Source organism: Tenrec ecaudatus, chromosome 4, assembly GCF_050624435.1.
Source record: "Tenrec ecaudatus isolate mTenEca1 chromosome 4, mTenEca1.hap1, whole genome shotgun sequence".
Lineage (NCBI taxonomy): Eukaryota > Metazoa > Chordata > Mammalia > Afrosoricida > Tenrecidae > Tenrec > Tenrec ecaudatus.
Window position 1 is genome coordinate 204,739,078 of NC_134533.1, and position 22,086 is coordinate 204,761,163.

The following is a 22,086-nucleotide window of genomic DNA, read 5'->3' on the forward strand; positions in this document are numbered from 1 at the left end:
GTTCGGATTCCGGATACTCCACCGGCGTCCCCCGCAGCCTGCCCGCTGTGGGGGGGAGGGGGGGTCAGGGAGGAGGAACCTGGCGTGGGTGCCCGCACACGCTCACGCGCAGGCCGGCCTCTAGGTGCACCGGGACTTCCGCCTGTGGCTCACCAGCCTGCCCAGCAACAAGTTCCCAGTGTCCATCCTGCAGAACGGCTCCAAGATGACCATCGAGCCGCCCCGCGGCGTCAAGGCCAACCTGCTGAAGTCCTACAACAGCCTCAGTGACGACTTCCTCAACTCCTGCCAGAAGGTGCGGCTCGCCCCTCTCCCGCCCCGGGGTGGGGGTGGGCTGCCCTGCCCGCCCCCAGCCCGCCCTAAGCCCCCGACCCCCCCAGACGGCCGAGTTCAAGTCGCTGCTGCTGTCGCTGTGCCTGTTCCACGGGAACGCGCTGGAGCGCCGCAAGTTCGGGCCCCTGGGCTTCAACATCCCCTACGAGTTCACGGACGGGGACCTGCGCATCTGCATCAGCCAGCTAAAGATGTTCCTGGACGAGTACGCGGACATCCCCTACAAGGTGCGCGCGCTCGCGGCCGGAGGGGCTGTGCACGCACGCGCGGCCCCGCTCACGGGCCCGCCCCTGCCCCCAGGTCCTCAAGTACACAGCCGGGGAGATCAACTACGGGGGCCGCGTCACGGACGACTGGGACCGCCGCTGCGTCATGAACATCCTGGAGGACTTCTACAACCCGGACGTGCTGTCCCCGGAGCACAGCTACAGCCCTTCGGGCGTCTACCACCAGATCCAGCCCACCTACGACCTCAACGTGAGCCCGCCCGCACCTGCGCGGCGGGGGGGGGGGGGGGGTGTGTGTGTGCGGCTGCCCTGTCCCCTAGGTTATGACTGCTGAGAGCGGGCGGCCAGGTACCCCTGCTCCCTGAGGACGGCACAGGGCGGCCTGGTGTCCGGGGCACAGGTGGGGTCGGGTGCTCACCGAGAGGGGCAGGGGGGCCTCAGTTTGGGTGCTCTGGCGTCCCCGGCCCCCAGGGCTACCTCGCCTACATCAAGAGCCTCCCGCTCAACGACATGCCCGAGATCTTCGGCCTGCACGACAACGCCAACATCACTTTCGCCCAGAACGAGACCTCTGCCCTGCTGGCCGCCATCATCCAGCTGCAGCCCAAGTCCTCCTCTGCTGGGGGCCAGGGCCGGGAGGAGGTGGGCGGGGCAACCCAGGGGCGGAGCCTGGAAGAGTGGGCGGGCTCTCAGAGCATGGAGCCCAGGGTGGGGCGAGTGCCCAGGGCTGGGAGGAGGTGGGCAGGGCTGATGGGGGCCCCAGCCCAGGGTGGGAGGTGGCCAGGGCAGGGGGCAGGGTCCAGCGGGCGAGTCACCAGGGACAGCTCTGACCCTCAGCCTCCCTCCCTCCCTCGGCCCCCACAGGTCGTGGAAGACCTGGCCCAGAGCATCCTGCTCAAGGTGCCCGAGCCCACCAACCTGCAGTGGGTGATGACCAAGTACCCAGTGCTGTATGAGGAGTCCATGAACACAGTGCTGGTACAGGAGGTCATTAGGTGCGCCTGTCACCAGTGAGCGGGCGCTGGCATGGGGCACTGCTGGTTCACCGGGGCCCAGCACCACAGTGCCGTCCATCCTGCCCTTCACTCATCAGAATCCTTCTAATCCCCACTTTACAGACAAGTACACCTAGGCCCAGGGTGTGTGGCCTCCCCCAAACCACACACTTGCTAATCCCAGGGCCTCCCTGCCCCTGCCCCGTAGGTACAACCGGCTGCTGCAGGTGATCACACAGTCGCTGCGGGACCTGCTCAAGGCACTCAAGGGGCTTGTGGTGATGTCCTCGCAGCTGGAACTGATGGCGGCCAGCCTGTACAACAACGCCGTGCCCGAGCTCTGGATGGCCAAGGCCTACCCGTCACTGAAGCCGCTAGCCTCCTGGGTCATGGACCTGATGCAGCGCCTGAACTTCGTGCAAACCTGGATCCAGGAAGGTATCCCAGCCGTATTCTGGATCAGCGGCTTCTTCTTCCCCCAGGCCTTCCTGACGGGCACCCTGCAGAACTTTGCCCGCAAGTCCATCATCTCCATCGACACCATCTCCTTTGACTTTAAGGTAAGGTCTGCATTGGCCCCAGCAGGAGGGCAGGGGTCATGGCTGGTTGGCAGACTTGGGAGACCCTTGAGCAAGGGCGGAGGGTCCCCAGCAAACTGGGTAAGCCCCAGGAAGACTCAGACCGACAGCGGCCTTGAGCCTGAGGGAAGGAGCAGGGGCAGGCTGCAGACAGACCACTGGCTATCAGTGGGCAGGCAGGCGGGCAGGTGGCAGCTGCCAGCAGCTAGTTCATGCCCCCGACCCAAATCCTACACTAGCTGCAGGTGCGAGGTAGGCTGTGGGTGTGCCCCCGCAGGTGCTGGGCCAGCAGCTGTCAGCCATCACTGAGAGGCCCACAGAGGGCTGCTTCATCCACGGGTTATTCTTGGAAGGGGCCCGCTGGGACCCAACCACCTTCGAGTTGGCCGAGTCCCGGCCCAAGGAGCTCTACACAGAGATGGCCGTCATCTGGCTCCTGCCAATGCCCAACCGCAAGGTCCAGGACCACAACTTCTACTTGTGCCCCATCTACAAGACACTGACCCGTGCCGGTACGGATGGGTCACCACTGGGGGGGAGGGGCACACCATGGAGCTGGCAGCACAGGCCCAGCACAGGCCAGTCAGAGTCCATCCGGGCCTGGATGGGGCCAGGCCAACAGCAGGCAGGCAGTGCCCAGGGGCGGACTCCTAGGCTGGCTCCCGGCCCCTCCCTCAGCATCTGCCCTGAGTCCTGGGAACCTTTGATCCCCAGCCGGTCATTACTCAGAGGGCTCACGAGGCCCCCAAAGAAGGCCTGGGCCCGTCTTGTTGGAGAACAAAGAAGCGGGAGTGTATGTTCTGCCCCCATCTTCAATCCCCGCCTGGGTCAGTGACCATGGCCAGGGCCACTTGTCTGGCCACTCACGTGGCCTACTTCCTTCCTGCCCTAGGGACACTGTCGACCACAGGCCACTCCACCAACTATGTCATTGCTGTGGAGCTCCCCACCCAGCTCCCCCCGCGACACTGGATCCAGCGTGGCGTGGCCCTCCTCTGTGCCCTGGACTACTAGCATCCTCATTAAAGCACTTCAGCTCAACCTGGGCACCTTCTCAGGCCCCACTGCCAGGGGCGTAGCAGGAGGGGAGGCAGCAGCCTTGGCCTGCTCGGCCCACCCAAATGCCACAGGGAAGAGACAAGAGCCTCCCAGGCCCCATGCCAGCCAGCAAACACTCCAGACCAAGCCCCTGCTCCCAGAGCCCCCTAAGCCCAGCACAGATTGCTCCTGCGCCCAGGGCCCAGGTCTAGCTCCATCCACCCCTCCCACAGCAGCCTTGCCTCGGGCAGTGACCACAGGAGGCCTCATTGCTCCAGAGTTTTATTCATTCACTGATTTGATATTCACAAAGGGGTCAGGCTGTGCACAATTCAGGGTGGGCATTGCCACACCTCCCAGATACCCCCTCCCCCAGCCACTATGTACAGATTAGGGGGCTGCTTGTGTCACCTTCAAAGTCATCTGGGAGAGGGAATGGGGTGGGGTCTGTGATCCAGAGGCAGTACTGGACCAGTACCCCTTGGCATCAGCCCCGGGGACAAGGAATCAACATGGCTGTCTCCGCCCTGCGTCCCTACCCAGCAGGGCGGCCTGCACGAGGGCAAGCTAAGGGGCCCTCACTCTGCAACCCCTACCCCTATGGGAGGGAGACAAGGTAATACTGAGGGGTGGGACAGAAGGGCCTTGGAGCCCCCAGGCTGCAGGGATAGAGACCCGGAGCCCAGGACCACAACACTGAAGGGAGAGGGCCCGGCCTCACTGCACAGCCACTGGGGAATTACAAGCCAGGCCACCCACCAGCCTCAAACACTTCTCTCAGATTGGTGGGCGGGAGGAGGGGACACCCCAGGGAGACTGCTCAGCCACCTCACCGCGTGGATGCTCACCCAGGGAGAACAAGGAGGCTGGCACCCTCAGGACAAGGGTACAGGGCGCTGGAGCAGCACCACACCACCACCACCGCCAAGACTGGGGGGTGAAGCTAGAAACCAGCTATGTCAACCCAGCGGTGATACGATGGGTTGGAGCCCCAAAAATAGACGTCTCTGATAGATAAAATATACGCTCTGGTGCCCATGGCCGGAGGGCCAGGGCCTGCCGCCCCACAGCCGGCTGTGGGGTAACCACGGCCCCAGCAGCTGCTTCCAAAGCACGTAGGGCTGCCCGGCCGAACCTGGGGTAATACTGGGAGGGGGGCCTGGGGCAGAGCGCCTCACTGGCGCTTGGCCTTGTAGGGCCTCGAGCGTTTCCGCCGGTCAGGCTTCCGCTGCTTGTGGAGCCGGCCGATGCTGACGCCCTGGCGCCGCCGCACTGAGATGTTCTGCTCCACCAGGTTGGCCAGCATGCCTGTGAGCGGTGGGGGCCATGAGCACGGGCGGACGGGAGCCAGGGCCCTGGGGCCCCTCCCGGGTGGGTGGGCAGGCAGGGGTGGGGCCTCACCTTCCTGAGCCAGCATGGAGATGAAGGTGCAGATGAACTCATCATAGTTGTGGGTCCGTCTCTGGTCATCAATCTGTGGGGGAGGACGCAGGGGCTAAGGTGCTCGAGTCTGCGCCTGAGGCTGAGCTTCAGCTGACCAGCCGACTCAGAGAGGCCTCTCTGAGTGACCTCCACTCACCCACCTTGAACTTCTTCCTCTTCTCCACTTCCTCCTTGAGGCAGGCCTCGTAGTTTGCAATCTCAGCCTCCACACACTTCAGTAGGGCCAGCAGCTCCTGCCAAGAGCCAGAATTGCACCCAAGCCCACTCCTGAGAAACGAGGACCCTGCTCCCAGTGCCCAGCTCCAGCCAGTCAAGAGTGCAGCCCCTGGGAAACAATGCCCCAGGCCCTGCCCTGCCCAAGAGCTCTCAGAAAGGGTGACCAGCCTCACCTTGGGCGAGTACTTCTCCCCGCTGATGGGCTCCCCTGGCCTCCCCAGCCCCGTCTTCTCCCGGCCCTCTGCTGCATCCGCCACTGCCTCCTTCTCTGGGCTGCTGGGCCCCTGGTGGCTGTGGCCCGCTCTGAGGGAGGGCGAGGAGCCCTTGCCACCATCTGCATGGAGAGGGCAGCCCACAGTCCCATGAGGGCAGGATACAGGCAGGCGGGCGGCCCCTCACTACTCCCTGCAAGATTGGCCCGGCCCAGACCCACCTGTGAGCGTCAGGGGGCTAAGCACCCCGTCGTCAGCCAGGTGCAGCAGCCCCGTGCTGACAGTGGGCCCCAGGTCACGCACGGCACGGTTGTAGCGAAGGCAGTCGACCCGAAGCAGGCTATCGTCCTCGCCGAAGAGCACCTTGGAGATGTGGGAGGTGACGGGGCTGGAGGGCCGAGTCGGATTGGCCGAGCGGATGGGCGAGCGCAGCGGCGAGTTGAAGGCGCTGCCGATCTCTGAGGCTGTGTCGGTGCTCTCATTGCTGGGCGTGGGCGAGGGCTGAGAGTGAGCAGGCACGGCCACCGCTGGGCTCCCAGCTCCGCTGCTCGTCCTGATAGACAGAGGCAGCGAGAGGTCTTTCTGGGATTCCCGGAGCTTCTCCGTCAGGACCTCCAGGGTGTTGGGCTGCAGCACCGACAGCTGCCCGTCGGCAGCACCGCTTGGGGGTCCTGCCTTCCCGGGCCCCTTCCGCTTGTACCTGTGGGGCCCAAGGGGTAGTGAGCCAAGGGCACCAGCCAGAGGGACACAGTCAACAGTGCCCAGAATGGCCTCCATATACCTCACGCACCCTGTCCATGCGGGGCAGGCCTGACACCCTGGGCTCTCCTGAGCATAGCCCATGCCAGCCCCTCCCTGCAAGTCCTCCTGACTAGCTGCACTCCTGCCTCGCCACTCCTGCAAGACTCGTCTCCAGTCCACCTGGGGGCCGGGGCCAGCCCTCCCATGCCAGCCTCCCCAGGCACCCAGAGCCGGGCTGACCGGATGGGGGGGTTGCTGTTCTGTGTGTCGTCGTCGTCCTCATCCTCGTCTTCATCCTCGTCCTCCGAGTCCTGCTGCGGTGGGCGCACGGGGACGCGGCTGCGGCCCACACCTGCAGCCAGGTCTTCCTCTTCCTGCAGCACAGACCCAGGCCAGCCACGAGCGGGGCCGGTCAGGCCAATGTGGCAACCCAAGCTGTCTGCTGAACACCCCCGAATGGTCCACACAACCCAGGCACCTGCCCCTCCGCCCCCCACCCGCCTTGCTCCAACCCCTCCTCCTGAGGGTCCCCCAGCATGGGCCTCCATCAGTCTGCCTCCCCTAGTCTGGCCACTGGTGGGCCTCACCTGCATGGGGGACTTGGCGTAGTTGTGATTGTCCAGAAAGGCTGGTAGGCGCTGTACAATGGGGGCGGGGTTGAGGGGACCCCCATTGAGGCTGCTCCCTGGGGGCTTCACCACCAGCTTGGGTTTGCTGGGCGGGCTGTGGGTCGGGGCTGGGGCGCCCGGAGCAGCCACCTCATCCGCATCGTCTGAGGTAGGGCAACAGGCAAGGAAGCTGCCCATCCCAGCCCGCCAGCTCCCAGGTCCTGCCACCACCGCCCTGGGCCAGGAGTCAGCAACCCCTAAGTCACAGGCCACCACAGAGACAAAGGCCCACAGCAGGAGAGTGAGCCGGCTCACAGAGGCCGGGGCCTCGGGTGACATCAGCCAGCACAGGGCCGAACTTCAGGAGAGTCTGCTCCATTGTGAGGCACTAAGCCAAGGCCCCAGGCTGCCCCATGCCCACAGGACATCCAGAGAGGCCTCTGCTCATACCTGTGTGGGTCCCCTCGGGGGCCACTGGGGCTCTGCTGGCCTCCACCGCTGGGGGGGACTTGCTGCTGGCCGGCTTGGGGTCCTCAGGCAGCTGAGCCTCTTGAGACTTGTGGGTCTGAATCAGCTCCGGCTGCGTTACCCTGATCAGCTGCCAACAGAGACCCAGGCTGAGCGGGGAATGAGGGCCCACTGAGGCATCTTCCAGGGCCAGTTCAGTCCTTTTGGGGGACGGCAGCAAAATGGCTTTGGCTCTCCCCCCTCACTGGCGGCGACAAAAAACAGCCAGACTCAAACTCCTTCTAGACCAGTGGTTCCCAACTTCCCTCATGCCGCAACCCTTTAACACAGTTCCTCATACTGTGATGACCCCCAACAACCATAACATTATTCTTGTTGCTTCTTCATAACTGTTATTTTACTACTGTTATGAATTGGGAAACCCCTGTGAACCGGCTGTTCGACCCCGAAAGGGGTCATGACCCACAGGTTGAGAACCGCTGCTCCAGCAACTTTTCTCCCCACGCCTCCATACCCTGCCCCACTTTTCTCCCCAGGAGATCCAATGGGAACCTCATCCACTGGGCAGAGGGACCTGGCAAGAGGGCACCCACCTGCTGCAGGGCCTCCAGCACCGTCTGGCGGTTCACCTTCAGCACATGCAGGCGGGCCTCGTACTTGACCCTGCGGTCGGGCACCACCGCCATCAGGTTGAAGCGGATGTCGTGGTAGGGTTCCCTGTAGTCATTGCCAGAGCCACAGCTGTGAGAGCAACCCCCGTCCAGGGAACGGAGAGCCAGGCAAGGCCCTCTGCAGTCCCACCGGTGGCCACACATCCAGGGCCCACCCCAGCAGCCAGAGGCGGGCTGTACAGCCCAAGCCCAGTGAAGGGAGCCAGCAGCCTGGCAACTCCCAGGCGCCCCCAAGGCCTGCCTACCCCTGGACTCTCGGGCAGCAAGCCGTAGGCAGCTCTGAGAGGAGTCAGGGCAAGGAGCTGGGGTCCCCCAAATCTAAACCTGATCTAGCCAGATTCACCATGAGGTCCAGCAATCACCTGACCCCTCTCTGCCACAGTCCTCTTTCAAAGGGGCCACAGCCCCAGGGGGTGCAGGAGGCCCTTACCCCGCAGTGGCCAGGCCAATCCGCTCCATGATGACCCGCCGGGCCTTGTCTGTCCATTCCTCATCCTCTCCCCATGGCCCTAAGAAAGAGCAGGCCATGGAGTTGACAGGTGGACAACCCCAAGCGGGGCAGGCCAGCCATGGGAAGGAGGGTGGAGAACAGCCACTAAGCCAAGGAGTCGGACCCGGCAGGTGGTAGAGCCAGAGGCCCTCAGTGCTGCCCTGCTGTCCCCCAAGATAAAGCAGGGAGCCCAGCAGGTCCTGCTGCAGGGCGCTTACCATGGTCAATGGGGTAGACCTTCAGTCCGTCCAGCTCAAAGAGCCGGCCTGTGATAGGCACGTAGCTGACAAAGTGAAATGCCTCCATGGTGCGTACAGCGCTGAGGCCGTTCTGCTTCTCTGGAAGGTGGCGAGGCTCCGGCCTAGGAGAAGACGTGGTCAGAGCCACCTGGGGGCTGCCCCGCCAGCACCCCCAGCCACAGCCCCACATACCTGGCATGGCTGTTATGTGCTTTGGCCAGTTCTGGGGCATTGCCAATTGCATATCCTTTGCTCTACAGGGAAGAAAACAGGGCTGCATCACAACACTGCAGGCGGGGCCCTGAATGGGGGCCTAGTTCCAAAGAGCAGTCCTGGATGTAGTTCCAGCACTCTGACGTTGACGAGCAAGGGCAGGGCGGGGGAAGAAGAGTGCTCTGAAGCCCCAAGAGGTGCAGTGACCAGGGAGCAACTTGGCCTCGCTCGCAGACAATAGCCCACACGGGAGCCTAACATGATGTCACCTGCAGAGCCCCAGCCCTCTCCAGGTCTGAGGCTTCACGGGTTTACAAAGAACTATCTTACACGAGCTACTGTTTTCAAGTCAAGCACAACATGACGGCAGGGTGGTGCGGCACTGCCAGCAGCCTCGGGGGTGACCCCGGCAATGAGCCTACCTCAGGACTAAAGCCTCTGGTGAAGTCCTTCATGCGGCTCAAAGTGGGGCCCAGGTCTACGCCGCTGCAGTTCAGGAGCACACTCAGCAGGGCGTGGGTGGCACAAGAGTTGGGGATCAGCTGTGAAACCAAAGAGCAGCTCTCATCCCAGGTTCTCTCATGGGGAGCGAGGGCTCAGAGAGAGGCCTTATCTGTACTACGGCCCCATTTGGTTCTTTCCAGGTTGGGGACAGACACACACACACACACACACCACACCACCCCACCCCCGCCCCAACAACTAGAGGTGCCCCAGGCTAATGACCAGAAGCTTGGCACCTTCTGCCCAGGGGCTGCTGCAACCACCCAAAGGTCTCTAGCTGTCCTTTTCCCCAGCACAGAAAACGGCAGCACCCCACCCTCTACCAGAGCGCAGCACACAGAGGCCAGCAGACCTGGTGAGCAAAGAACATGTTATTCACAATGTCATCATCGATCACAGACGTGTCATCCACCAAAGTCGAGACCTTGCGACGGGACCGGCGCTCCTCGATCCATTTGAACAGGAAGATGAACCCATACACAGGGCTAGGGAAGTAAGAGGCAGGGGTGATGATGGGGGGCGGGGGTGGGTGGGCACGTAATAGCCCTTTCAGTTCACCCTTGTTTGTCTGCATCAGATCCCACCCCGCTCCCAACACGAGGTCCTCAAAGAGGCCCTAGCGCACACCCCGAGGCTGTCACAGGCATGGCCGCAGGATTCACATCTGGCATGGGGCCTGCCCAGGCCCCTCACACCGGACTAGGGGTGCTGGATAGCAGACCAACGCTGGGAGCTACGGGCCAGGGCACAGGTCAGGGGATAACACAACCTCGCTGGGGACTAATTTAAACGCTAATTCACTCTTGTGCCCAACACAGAGGGGCACACACACCAGACCTGTCCTTCCCAGGAAATAAAGGCAGACTTCTAGGTCTATCACGTGAGCAGCCTGGTCTGTGGGACCACCAGGACAAGTCCCGGGGGCGGGGCGCCCAGAAGAAGCCTTGTCAAACCAATCAACACAGGGCAGTGGGGGGCATAGGGGAGCATACAAGCTGAGGCCCACTGGCTAGTTGCAGCAGCCCTGGGGTTACTCTCTGGGCTTCCTAATGCAACGCCCTGGCAGGGCACTGCACCCAACCGGGAGAGGACAGCCGGGATGTGGGTGAGGGAGGCCCAGACAGCAGTGCATCCTGGGAGAAAATGAAAATATCCGCTTGGGCATTAAGAGGGTACACAGAGCCAGGGGCAGCTTTCTTTATGGGAGCTCCCGAAACCCAGGCCTCCCGTGAGGGGACTCTGCCTCGGCCCTCCCACCCACCAGGCACTCACCCCTGGCATTTGCTCTGAAGGTCATAGATCTCCTCCACCTGCACCCCTTTGACACCTGCGCATAGGAAAGGAACGCGGTCGGGCTGGGTGGCCTCTGGCCCCGGGGCGCAGGGGTGGGCGCCGTCAGTGCGGGTCCGGAGGGCGAGGGAAGGTCTTACCAAAATCTTCCACCAGCAGGGTGAAGAGGCCTGGGTGGGGGCGACAAGAGATGGAGGGGGGGGATCAGGCAGGCGCGTTCCCACGGGCATGCTCTTGCCCCCGGGCCCACCCAGGCCCCGTCCCGCCCAGCCCCTTCCTTACCGGGGTCGCTCTCCAGTTCCAGCCAGCCTTTATTCATCTTCCCGCGGGGCGGCCCCTCAGCGCCATGTCCAGGCCCGCCCCCGCCCCACCGCCGCCCCCGCCGGGAGCCCCTCTAGCTCCCGGGGCCCCTCAGGCCCACACAGACAACGGGCTCCACGCGTCACCTGCCCGCGCCGGCCGCACAGCGACGTCATCTTGTCGCGACGGTCCTCGCCCCGCCCCGCCCCTAGAGGCGTCTCCCTCCGGCCCCGCGCGCGCGCGCGCGGGCACGCGTACGCGCTGGGGGCGGGCGCGCGCGCGCACGCGAGGAGCGGGGCGGGAGAACGGGGTTGGGCGGCGATGGCGCCGGGCCGTTACCGCGGGGCCGTTAGCGGTCCCTCTTTGCCAACGGCCAGCGTCACCATCGTCGTCGACGCTGAAGCCCCCGAGGGTCGCAGTCCGCGTGCCCCGGCCCCTTTAGCGCGCTCGCCCCCTCCGCCGGCGCTGTCACCGCGCGGGGCGGCCGCCCGTGAGGTAGCTACCACGGCTTGGGTCAACGCATAAAGCTCCGGACAGCGGCGCCCTCAGCGACACCTGGGCGGGCGGCCCGGGCCGGAACAGCGGCCCGTGCGCTACCGAGAGGGGGAACGGCGGAGGCGACCCCGGCCCGGCCCCGCACCAGCGGCCCGGCGGCGCGACATGAGCCTGGCTCGGCACCCACGGAATGCTCCTTGAGCCCCTTGGACTGTCACCTTCGGGGGACCGTTGTGGCCACACCGACTCGAATTTCCCAAATAGATCACTGTTTATTACTCTAGCGGCGGCTGGGCCGAACACGTTTTATATTTTGTTTGTTTTTAACTTTTCCCAACAAACGTTTGAGCCCAGCGTTTATCCGGTGAAACAACTTGTTAACTTTCAAGGGAGCGTCCGCCGGGTGAGGAAGGAAACCAGGGACTGAGCAGCCCGCTTTGACGAGGTCCCGTCGCGAATGTCTTGGGATCGGCCCACCGCCTCGCAACGCGCGTGCGCACTGAGCCTATGAAGGAGCGTCTTGGTCCAGCGATGCCAAGAACCGAAGTGTCAAGGTTTTATGCCCATTGCCGGATGGTGGGGGTGCGCCCGCCCCCAGCCCCTGGGAACTGCGCCGTAGTCAGCTCATCCCTACCCACGCCTGCGCCGCAGCCCGTCGAAAATGGGGCGGCGCCGCTGCAACTCCCGGGTTGGGAGAGGAGATGGGGCAAGCAGGGAGAAAGGAAAAGCGCCGCCGCCCCGGTTTTCCGCGTGGCGACTTGCCCTAGTAGTTGTGGTCATAAAGTCCCTGAAGCCGTGCATGTTCCCAGCGCGATCTGAGACGGGGGCCTGCAGTGTGGCTCTCTCTCGCGTGGGACCTCCTTCACCCGGCCCTCCTAGGAATGCTGGACCGGAGGGAGCTCCTGCGGGCTTCCTGGAGCTGTCCCTTCTCACTAGGGGGAGTGCTAGCGCAGCCCAAGTCCCACAGGCCCCTGTCGGGAGGGCACTTTCACTGCATAGAATGAAGGCGGGCGCACGTGGGGACAAAAGTAACCCGTTACCCCTCGACGCTGCTGCTTCGTGCATATAGTGGGCACAGATAAACAGAGAACCAACTTCTTAGCCCATCCAGTAACGGTTCCAGGCCCCACGGTCTTGTTCTGTTGCCTGAAGGTTGTAGAAAGTGATAATTAAAGGTGATCCGGAGGCAGACGACTTGGGCTCAACTCCCATTTGGATCATGCACTGTGACCTTGGACAAAATAACGGGCCTCTCTGCGCCCCTTGCTTTCCTTGGAAAGAGAGGTGCTTAGTATTACCTTCCTGGAGCCCTGGCAGTGCTGTACGCTACGAAGTGAGCTGCCAACCATAAGGTCCGTGGTTCAAACCCACAAGTGGCTCCATGGGAGGACCATGAGGCTGACCACTGTCAAGATGAGGTGTCTCGAAGAGCAGTTCTACTCTGCCCTGTAGGGTTGCTATGTTGGCGGAATCACCTGGATGGCAGTGTGATTTTTTGGGACGGGGTTTTTGTAAGGTCCAGAGCAGATGTGGGCACGAGTCCACACTTGGGGGCTGCCATTAGCATTGGTGGCTTTTTTTCTGCACGAGTCCCTCAGTCAGTCACTTGGGTGCAGCTCACCACTGCCCTGACCCTCTTGAGCTCCATGACCAAACGAGTTAAATTGCTGACTCCGCCCTGCTTTTGTTTATAGCTGGAAAAGCCTGTGTTGTGCTAATATTCTAGAAGAATTGGAGATAGGCGAGAGAGGCAGTATCGAATGAAGACTGTCAAGGGAAGGAAGGACCACCAAAGGTAAGGGGGTGATGAGGGAGCTGGGGAGACGTTGCCCCGCAGTCCCTGCCTGCCTGGGACTGGAGAGGCACCTGCAAGCCACCGGAGAAGTCGCTCAACAGCCCCTCTCCCCGCTCTGCCACCCTAGGTCCCCATTCTGGCCCTGACACATGTAAACTATGTTGACCTGCGTCAGGTGGCTCCCTTTCTGTATGCCTCCATTTTCTCATCTGGGAAATGTGCATAATAATTGAACCCACTTGTCTAGAGCATGCCGGGGACTCGTGCAGCTAATACGTGCAGAACACTGAGAAGAACTTCTCTAGCACGCTAGCAAACACTAAAGTGTGCTAGAAGAACATTCTAGTTCTCAACCTACCTCACGCCACGACCCTTTCATACAGTTCCTCATGTGGTGCTGACCCCAACCATAACATTATTTTTGTTGCTACTTCATCACTGTCATTTTGCTACTGTGATGAATCGGGCGACCCCTGTGAAAGGGTCGTTTGAGGGTTGGGACCCACAGGTTGAGTCATATTGAGTCAAGGTTAACTGTGGTGTTGTGTGAAGCTGGCACAGCCTGAGGCTTGGCGGGGTTCATGGCAGAATCAGCGGTAAAGGGGTTTTGCCAAGCCTCCTAGTCCACAGGACTGATCACTCGCGGGCACCTGCCACAGAAAGAGGGCTCTGCAGGGGCTGACCCGCCCTTCAAATAGGTGAGAAGGCTTCCTCCCCAGCAGAGGAATCCGCGATTTATGTAGTTGCTTTCTTTAAAAGTTATCGGCATATATGGCACATCCCACACAATTTAACCATTCAGTCATATTAAGATTGCAGAATGTTTTCTTCTCATCCTGTTGTGAGCCCTGTCCCCCACCCACACCCGGCGGTGCCCCTAGGCAGCCATCCACCCTGTTACTGCAGATCCTGGATATCCTGCACAGCGCACACAGGAAGCGAGTGAGCAAACACTGGCCATCACAGACAGACAGCACACAACACACACAGGAAGCGAGTAAACAAACACTGGCCAAACACAAGGGAAACACCTCAGTCCAAAAGAAAGGAAACATTAAAGGTAAATGGGTCAAAAGGGAAGGAAATGATGTTACATTGTAACCCAAGCTCTCTGTCTGACAACGAGGTGAGTCCCACCCCTGACTGGGGTCAGAGGGGTTTGCCAGGTGGAAACCCTGGGTTTTAGATTGGGGGCTTCCACTGTCAGCCTTAGTCTTCTGAAAACTAGGGTTCACAATTTAAACTCTGATTCCATTCCTTCCTTGGATTTGGATTATACTATTTACAATCCTTGGCTCACACCAGCTGGTGTGCTGCTTCCATGTGGACTTAGTGAGCGCCTCACTTGTTGTAAGACGAGCCTTTCAGGCCCCAGGAGCTATTCTTTCTGCTAGCCAGGCACAGTCTGGTTTCTTCACCACACTTTGCTACAGCACCCACCCCTGCAAGAACTAATTGTTTTAGATTGGGGCTGGAATGAACTCTACATATCTTTAGAGACGTCCTGCTCATTTTGTGGTAGACATTAGAAATCATCCCCGTGGGTATGGAGCAACTTTATGGATAATAACTATGTAGCCGCTGGTGTAGAACTGAAAGCCCTGTGGAGCAACGGCACTGCGGCAAGTACCCCAGACCAGTCCATGAATTGCTGACTTGTGCAGATTAAACTCCCTAAGTCCCTGCACGTGACTGACACAAACTGGAGGGGTTGGTGATTGGGCAACACTGTCCATGCCCAGTCAGGAGGCAGAGCCAGACCTATAGAGGGTGTTCTTTTGTCCCCCCTCCCCCCCAAGAGTCGAGGAAAGAAACTGCTGTCTTTGCCTTTGGATATCTGGGTCCTTTATCAGGTCCATGGCTGGCATTCTGGGGGACATGTTACAGGGGAGGGTGATGAAGTCCTCAAAGATTGCCTGTGTGTCTGCCCCTTCTCGTGCAGGAAGCCTGCCAAGACTAGGAGGGTCCCTCAGAGGAAGCCGCCGCCCTCAGGGCCTGGTAAGGAGCACAGGCCACCTCAGCCAAGGGGGTTGCTCCCGCCCAACCCCGCGTTCTCCCCAGATTCTCTACGGGCCTTAAGAAGTTAGCACCTGTACCTTTTTAATTCATGTCCAAAGTCTAAGACAAAGCTCACTGAACTCCCGCTGCCCTAAGCAGCAACTATGAAGGGAGTGGTTGCAGCCAGCCCCTCCTCATGAGCAGAATTTATGAAGGTGCAACCCAGCCAAGCAGCTCCCTCCCCAGCTGGACGGCTGCCGTGACCCGTGCCTCCCTGCCCAAGAGAGGATGGTGCCCCATGCCTCGCTCATGCAGGGACGCGAGTCACAGCTACACGGACTTGTGCACCTCATCTCTCCTAGTTTGTCGGCTGTGCCTTCAAGAACCTGGGGATCCTGAGAAGTTAGGGGAATTCCTTCAGAAAGACGATCTCAGCGTGCACTATTTCTGTCTCGTGAGTATGAAGCCCCTTGTGCTTTGAGCATCTGCCCTGTTTTCTGAACTCAGCCTCAGAGCTGTCACCTTGGCTGGCTGGCATCTTGATAAGGGCTTTTCTGAAAACCCACCTCTGTCAAAGTGATATGTGTACCTGGTAAAATACGTCAAAGCACAAGCTCCGCTGGGCATGAAGTCCTGGCAGTACCCAGTGCGTCCAATTGACACAAACCAAACCACGCGCCCCGGCCACCTCCCTTCCACCAACAGCCAGTGGATGAGCTGTCCTTCCGGTGCGGTTTGCCTCCAGTACCTTCTTCCCTTAGGTCTCAGTTACATGCCGTACCCGTGTTATTTCTACTTATCTACCATCCCAACCAATCAAAAGAAATAACCTTCTCATGAGCCCAGGTCTCCTTGCAGTGAATTTCTCTGTGGTGACCCCCATTCTGGCCCTTACCACCAGAGCTTACTGCCGCCTCTTCTGTGCTCCGCGTTGTAGAAGCGCACAGACACTTGCTCTCGTGTACACTGCCTTCTCTCTCTCCACAGAATGGCGGTGAGGCCCGTCCACACTGTGGGGTGTGTCAAGTCTAGAGCTAGAGCCTATTGGGTGACTGTGGCCAGGTTTGCTTATCTGTTCCCACGTTGGTGGGCATTTGAATTGTTTCTCTCTGGGGCTACTCTGCATAAAGCTGCGACAGACATTGGTGTGTCGACATGTGGTTTCCGTTTTCCTGCGTGGTCACCCTCTCAGAGTGAGGGTCTTGGTTGTGTGTTTCCTGCCCCAGAGTCTCGCCGGCAGAATCTTTCTCGCTCAGAGCAGCAGGCGAAGTGGGTTCCAGCCACAGCCTTTCGGATGGGTGCTTACACCGTTGTGCCACCAGGGGACCTTCCGTTGTACATTGACTATGTGTTGAACTTGACAAAAAACTGCCGAGTCGTTTTCCAAAGTGGTGGTGTGCTTCGACGGTCCCAGTAGCTACACAGCAGTCTGCAAAACTGGCTCCTTCCCTTTGACAGCTCCTGGCGGTACCTGGCTGGCCCATGGAGGCTCGGATGCTTCTCGGGGGCCGGCAGCGGTGGTGAGCCTCTTCTGTCCTTTGTTGTGTGACGTGTCTGTGTGGCACTGTGCCCCTGTGAAAAACCGTTGTCTTATGACTGCGTGCCAGGTGTCCTTTAGATTCTGGGTAGAAACCTTTGATCAGACGTACGTATTGTGACTCTTTCTGCCTTTCCATGTTCTTAATGGTTTCTTTCAAAGAAAAGACAGCTTTTGTGTTTCTGACCAAGTCCACTTCACCAAGATTTTTTTAAAATCATTTTAATGGGGGCTTGTACAGTTCTTATCATAATCCATACATCCATCCATTGTGTCAAGAACATATGTACATTTGTTGCCATCATCATTCTCAAAACATTTGTCTTCTACTTGAACCTTTAATATCTGCTGCTCATTTTTCCCCTCCCTCCCCACACCGCCCTACCTCATGAACTCATCATTCATAAATTATTTTGTCATATATTACACTGTCCGATGTCCACCCCTGCCTTCTTCTCTGCTGTCCCTCCCCCAGGGAGGAGGCTATACGTAGATTCTTGTAATCAGTTCCCCTTTTCTACCCCACATTCTCTCCACCGTCCAGGCATCGCCACTCTCACCACGGTCCTGAAGGAGTCATCTGTCCTGGATTCCCTGTGTTTCCATTTGCTCTCTGTACCAATGTACATCCTCTGGTCTAGCAGATTTGTAAGGTAGAATTGGGATCATGATAGCAGGGAGGAGGAAATATTTAAGAACTAGAGAAAAGTTATATGTTTCATCGTTGCTACCCTGCACCCTGATTGGCTCATCTCCTCCCCACAACCCTTCAGTAAGGGGTGTCCGGTTGGCTAACAATGGGCTTTGAGTCTCCACTCTGCACTCACCCACATTTTCAATGATATGATTTTTTATTCCTTGATACTTGATACCTGATCCCTTCGACAGCTCGTGGTCACATAGGCTGGTGTGTTTCTTCCATGCGGGCTTTGTTGCTTCTGAGCTAGGTGGCCGCTTGTTTATCTTCAAGCCTTTAAGACCCTTATCTTTTGATAGCCAGGCACCATCAGCTTTCTTCACCACATTTGCTTATGCATACGTTTGTCTTCATTGATTGTATCAGGGAGGTGGGCACCTATTGATCTGGTTTTAAGATTTTCTTTTATGATTAGTACGTTTGGTGCACTGACCAGAGCAGAGTTGACCCGTTGTCTGTGGATCTGTTTTCTGGGGGCCAGGTGCCAGCATGTCTGGCTGTGCACCAGTAGCACCAATAGTCATCTTGCTCATCAGCTCAGGCGACCTGTAGGACAGGCGCAGCGTGGTCCCCGGGGGTCCCCAGACTGCCCTCCTCTTTCCCATGGGCAGCTGGCCTTGGGCCATGGATCACAGGCTGGTTCTGCCTCCTTGTCCTTGATCTCCAATTCCAGGCGCCGCAGCTCTGAGGACATTTTAGGCACAAAGGGCCCTTTAAAGTACATTTTAAAGAAAAGCCCTGTTCCTCCCCTCCTCCCCCGACATAGAATGGCTGTAGTCAGGGGTCTGCCTCCCCCTTGCTGAGGGCAGACGCTCTGAGAAGACCCCTCTGTTCTGGGGACAGGACAGCAGGAGGGGGAGTGTGAGCTGCCTGGGCCCTGCGGCCTCTCTGTGTGACCCCAGCCTGTAGCACCTCAGCAGGGTCCGAGGACCTGCACGGCCTTGGGCAGCATGTGGTGAGCACACGCCTAGGGGGCCTTTCCCAGAACACCAGATGAGAGGGCGTCACACAGAGGGGGACCGAAGCCCACACACCCGCCAAAGGAGGTGATGGCACCGGGGGAAGCTGTGAGGGTGGGACGCAGTGGGACTGCCACCCCCTCTCCCACCGCCTGCAGCAGGGTGTGGCCTCTGTGTCTGTGGCTCGGTGGAAGGGTTTGTGGCTCCACGACAGGATTTGCCTTTGACCAGTTGACTGTAGAACCTACCTGGCACGGTTGTCACGAAGAGCCGATGAGCTCAACTGTGAAAGGGCCCCTAGTACATGGAGCTGTGGAAGCCACTTTTAGGGACAGACATGGCACTCTGAGCATGCTCTGTATTCCCCTGCTCTGGCCGGACATCAGGATTGACCACCTGGTGCTGCTGCCCTCAGATCCTGTCTAGCAAGCTGCCACAGAGGGGCCAGTCCAACCGAGGCTTCCATGGATTCCTGCCCGAAGACATCAGAAAAGAGGTCGCCCGGGCTGCTAGGAAGGTTCGGCTGCCCTGGCCTGGGTGCCTGGGGAGTCGGGGGGCGGCAGGGTTCTCTGCCTCTTCTCACACGGCTTCTGTCTCCTGCCTCCGTCTGCCGTTTCCTGGGTGGGGGTGGAAGTTCAAGGACTCTGGGACCTCCTACCTGGGAGTTTCTTTGGACGGATGCCCACACTTTGGTGGTATAGTGGCCCATGGGAGGTGAGGGTAGAACACCCGGGTGGGCAGAGCATAACCCGGCTCTGGGAGGCCTTGAGGGATTTTCAGGACCACCAAGGAAACGGGAGGATTGTGGCCCCAAAGAATTCTCTCCCTAGAAGACTACAGCGCAAGATGTCTGTCTGCCTGCCTGCCTGCCTGTGTTGGGGAGGCAGGGGGAGGGGTGCATGTGCACTGCCCGGGGTCTCCTTTGCAGGTCTGTTTCGTGTGCAGGAAAAAAGGAGCTGCCGTCCACTGCCAGAAAGATCACTGTGTCAGAAACTTCCATCTGCCTTGTGGCCAAGAACGGGGCTGTCTTTCACAGTTCTTTGGAGAGTACAAGTGAGTGTGTGGGAGGTGGGCGGGGGCACTGCCAGCTCCCTTGGGCCCCGACTGCTGTTTAGCCTTTCGTGAAGCCAGTGCTGGGCTCTCACGGGTGGAGCGGGGAGTGGCGGTGGTGGTGGGGGGCTTTTATTTACCACTGGGCCTGCCCCGCCCAGTAATGGGAAGCAGGCTCCATCTGGCCACCTCACGGGCTTCGCCATGGTTCCCGTCCCTCCTTCAATTACAAACGGCTGGGGCTCTGGCAGCTGCTCACCCATGAGACCCTCCCCGGGGGCTTTGCTCCGTGGGAGAGCGGCCGTGAGAAGGCAGGTGGCCGTCCCTGGGAGCTCCCCTGGTCACGGGTCTGAGTGGGCGATGGCCTTTCCCAGGAGCCGGCACTGACTCCTGGTTCCCCGTGATTGCAAGGCGACCAGGGGCCTCCCCGCCTAGGTTAGGACCCCTCCACACCAGGGCAGCTCCCGGGGATGGTGTGAGCCCGTCTGCCCCTGTGTCGCAGATCGTTTTGTGGGAAACATCGCCCGACACAGGACATCCAGTGTGGGGCTGTGGGGGAGGAGAGCTGCATCCTGTGCTGTGAAGAGCTGTCCCCGGCCAGCGTGGAGAACATTCAGAGCCCATGCTGCAGCCGCGCCATCTACCACCGCAAATGCATCCAGGTGGGCCGCCCAGAGCACCGGCCCATGCCTGCTTGCCGACAAGTTGGTTCTGACTCGCTGGACCCTGAGCACAGAGTAGAAGTGTCCCCGGGTGGGGTCTGGATGGGAGCAGACGCCTTCCCTCCCACTGAGGCACGCTTAACCCACTCTAGACTGTCGAGAGCCTTCTCCTGGTGTGGGCGAAAAAGGACACAGGTCCCAGTGCCTGGCCCCCAGCCAGGTGATCGCTCACGCTCACCTGGGAAATCTCTCAAAGGCATTTTGGTCCCAAGTCTGGCACCCTTTGGCCTAGCCCACCTCTGGTCTTTGCCCCTAGGTAGCCCCCAGCGAAGTGCCCCCCCCCACACACAGTGCTCTCCCGGGCTCCTGGTGGGCTTGGGAAGCGGGAGGTGTGGCTGAGGCCCGGCATTCCCTTGTTCCCCACACAGAAATACGCCCACACGTCAGCAAAGCACTTCTTCAAATGCCCACAGTGCAACAACCGGCAGGAGTTCCCCCGGGAAATGCTGAGGATGGGCATCCACATTCCCGACAGGTGAGTGTGTGTGCACATGCACGCGCCCCACAGACACACACACACACGGTGACTTTCTACGGAGCAGGCAGCCACATCTTCCTCCCACGGGCTGGCTGATGGGCTTGACCGTGGCACCAGCAGGGCTCCATGAAGCAGTAGCCATGGGCCTTGATGAGCAGCGGAAGGGATGGGAAGGGCAGCGGAGGGCAGAACCCCCAGGGGGGTGGGTTCCTGGACTGGGGGGCTCACTCGGGTGGAACTCAGGAGTCCTGCTTCCACTAACCCTCTCCATGGCCACTCACCTCTTGGGCTCCTCTTCCCGTGGCCGGGGCACTGGCCACTGACCCTGGCTGTCCTTTCTGCTGCCCCCCAGAGATGCTGCCTGGGAACTGGAGCCGGGGGCGTATGCCGAGCTGTATCAGCGGTACCAGCATTGTGACGCCCCCACCTGTCTGTGTGAACAAGGCAGAGACCACTTTGAGGATGAAGGGTAGGGGTGGGGCTCTCACAACTACCCTCTCAGAGCCAGAGAGGTGCCTCTGTCCGCAAACTCCCTGTGAATGGCCCTGCCGGGTCCCTGGTGCACCAGCCCCTGGCCCCTCATGTGCAGGTGGGCCGCTCTCTCCCCTTGTTCACGCAGAGAGCCCCTCAGGGCCATTTCCTCCCCAAAGCCACCTGGCTAGTCCCTGCTGGTGGCCACTCCCTGGACCTCCCCCAGCCACATCCCTGCTGGGTGCAGCTGCAGCACGTGGTGCAGTGGGAGGTGCGCGCAGATGGGCAGGCAAGTGGGAGGCCCGAGCCCCACCCCAGCTCTCCTCCCCTGCAGGAGGTGGTGCCTGGTGCTGTGTGCTACCTGCGGGTCCCAGGGAACCCACAGGGACTGCTCGGCTCTCAGGTCCAACAACAAGAGGTGGGAGTGTGAGGAGTGTGCTCCTTCCGACTCAGCTGAAGGTGCGTGTGGGGGGGGGGCTTCGGTTTTGAAAAGCAGGTGTCCAAGGGGGGGCTAGTGGACCTGTGCCTGGGAGAGCAGAGGGCTGAGTCCTGGACCTCCATTCCCTCCTCAGACCTTATACCTGAAGACTCACCTGTCAGCAGTGCCTCAGGCCTGCTGGGGCAGCGGCCCAGGGGAGAGCCCCCACCCTCCTTGGACTGATGGGCCGAGCCTGCTCTGCTAGAACCAGGATCCTCCAGCAGCAGCAGGAGCAGTCCCTCCTGGCCGCCCACGCCCACAGGCCTCACAGCCGCTCCATGTCAGGAAAAGAAAAGGTGGCTTCTAGAGCTGTGGCTGCCAAGCACTGTGACATGCAGCGCTGCCTCCTCTGCGGGCAGGGTCTGGGGGGCAGGGAGCACTGTGGGAGGGGGACAGCGGAGGGTGGCCAGCAGTGAGACCTGGAACCAAACCAAGAGGCCAGTATGCCTTTGTGTGGCCGCAAGGAGACCCCCCTCCTACACCCTACCATCCTCATCTGGTCCTCAGGTACCTGTCCTTCCTTCACCCCATTTGTTAGGGTGCCAATAAAGGTTTCTCTCCAGGGGCATCTCCCTAGAACTCATTAGCCACCCTCCTCCTCGAAGGCTGAGCCCTCTAATGGGAGGGCCTCACGCTGGGTGAGGAGAAGGGCGGGCCAGGCAACAATGGGTCCCCAGGCATGGGAACAGCTGTGAGGGTGGCTGGAGCTGACCTGGGGCAGCTGCTGGAGGGGGTGGGAAAAGCCGAGGGAGCTCAGTTGAGAACCTCCAGAGGAGCGCATGGGAAGCAGTCTGGTCATTGTGCACACAGCAGCTGCAAAGGCGTCTGTCCACACACGGC

The 22,086-nt window shown here is 60.3% G+C and overlaps 3 protein-coding genes across 5 annotated transcripts in view; 2 read left to right on the top strand and 1 right to left on the bottom strand.

Moving 5' to 3' along the window:
- The window catches only part of DNAH1 (dynein axonemal heavy chain 1), a 61,104-nt gene extending 57,957 nt beyond the window's left edge, over positions 1 to 3,147 (top strand). The window contains exons 70-77 of the mRNA XM_075547925.1: positions 125 to 295; positions 381 to 560; positions 634 to 810; positions 1,032 to 1,202; positions 1,425 to 1,555; positions 1,764 to 2,115; positions 2,411 to 2,645; positions 3,026 to 3,147. Of these exons, the coding sequence (XP_075404040.1) occupies positions 125 to 295; positions 381 to 560; positions 634 to 810; positions 1,032 to 1,202; positions 1,425 to 1,555; positions 1,764 to 2,115; positions 2,411 to 2,645; positions 3,026 to 3,147 (1,539 nt within the window). The remainder of the gene's footprint in view (positions 1 to 124; positions 296 to 380; positions 561 to 633; positions 811 to 1,031; positions 1,203 to 1,424; positions 1,556 to 1,763; positions 2,116 to 2,410; positions 2,646 to 3,025) is intronic.
- Positions 3,148 to 3,440: 293 nt separating this feature from the next.
- Positions 3,441 to 10,704, bottom strand: BAP1 (BRCA1 associated deubiquitinase 1). 2 transcript variants are annotated; one of them, XM_075547476.1, is made up of 17 exons: positions 10,549 to 10,704; positions 10,407 to 10,436; positions 10,249 to 10,303; positions 9,329 to 9,461; positions 8,895 to 9,014; positions 8,452 to 8,513; positions 8,239 to 8,381; positions 7,961 to 8,039; positions 7,453 to 7,576; positions 6,842 to 6,989; positions 6,371 to 6,555; positions 6,024 to 6,157; positions 5,264 to 5,595; positions 5,004 to 5,164; positions 4,755 to 4,847; positions 4,573 to 4,645; positions 3,441 to 4,479 (listed from the first exon to the last, which is right to left on the bottom strand). In XM_075547476.1, the coding sequence occupies exons 1-17, from the start codon at positions 10,583 to 10,585 to the stop codon at positions 4,346 to 4,348; spliced, it is 2,043 nt and encodes a 680-aa protein (XP_075403591.1). In that variant the 5' UTR covers positions 10,586 to 10,704; the 3' UTR covers positions 3,441 to 4,345. The 2 variants fall into 2 exon arrangements, with proteins under 2 accessions (XP_075403591.1, XP_075403590.1); XM_075547475.1 differs by having other exon boundaries at positions 5,264 to 5,742.
- Positions 10,705 to 10,868: 164 nt separating this feature from the next.
- Positions 10,869 to 21,800, top strand: PHF7 (PHD finger protein 7). 2 transcript variants are annotated; one of them, XM_075547478.1, is made up of 11 exons: positions 10,869 to 11,643; positions 12,756 to 12,856; positions 14,799 to 14,854; positions 15,217 to 15,308; positions 18,463 to 18,564; positions 18,976 to 19,100; positions 19,600 to 19,759; positions 20,188 to 20,294; positions 20,650 to 20,766; positions 21,103 to 21,227; positions 21,341 to 21,800. In XM_075547478.1, exons 2-11 carry the CDS (start codon positions 12,822 to 12,824, stop codon positions 21,427 to 21,429), a joined length of 1,008 nt encoding a protein of 335 aa, XP_075403593.1. In that variant the 5' UTR covers positions 10,869 to 11,643; positions 12,756 to 12,821; the 3' UTR covers positions 21,430 to 21,800. The 2 variants fall into 2 exon arrangements, with proteins under 2 accessions (XP_075403593.1, XP_075403592.1); XM_075547477.1 differs by having other exon boundaries at positions 10,869 to 11,615.
- The last annotated feature ends 286 nt before the right edge of the window (positions 21,801 to 22,086 follow it).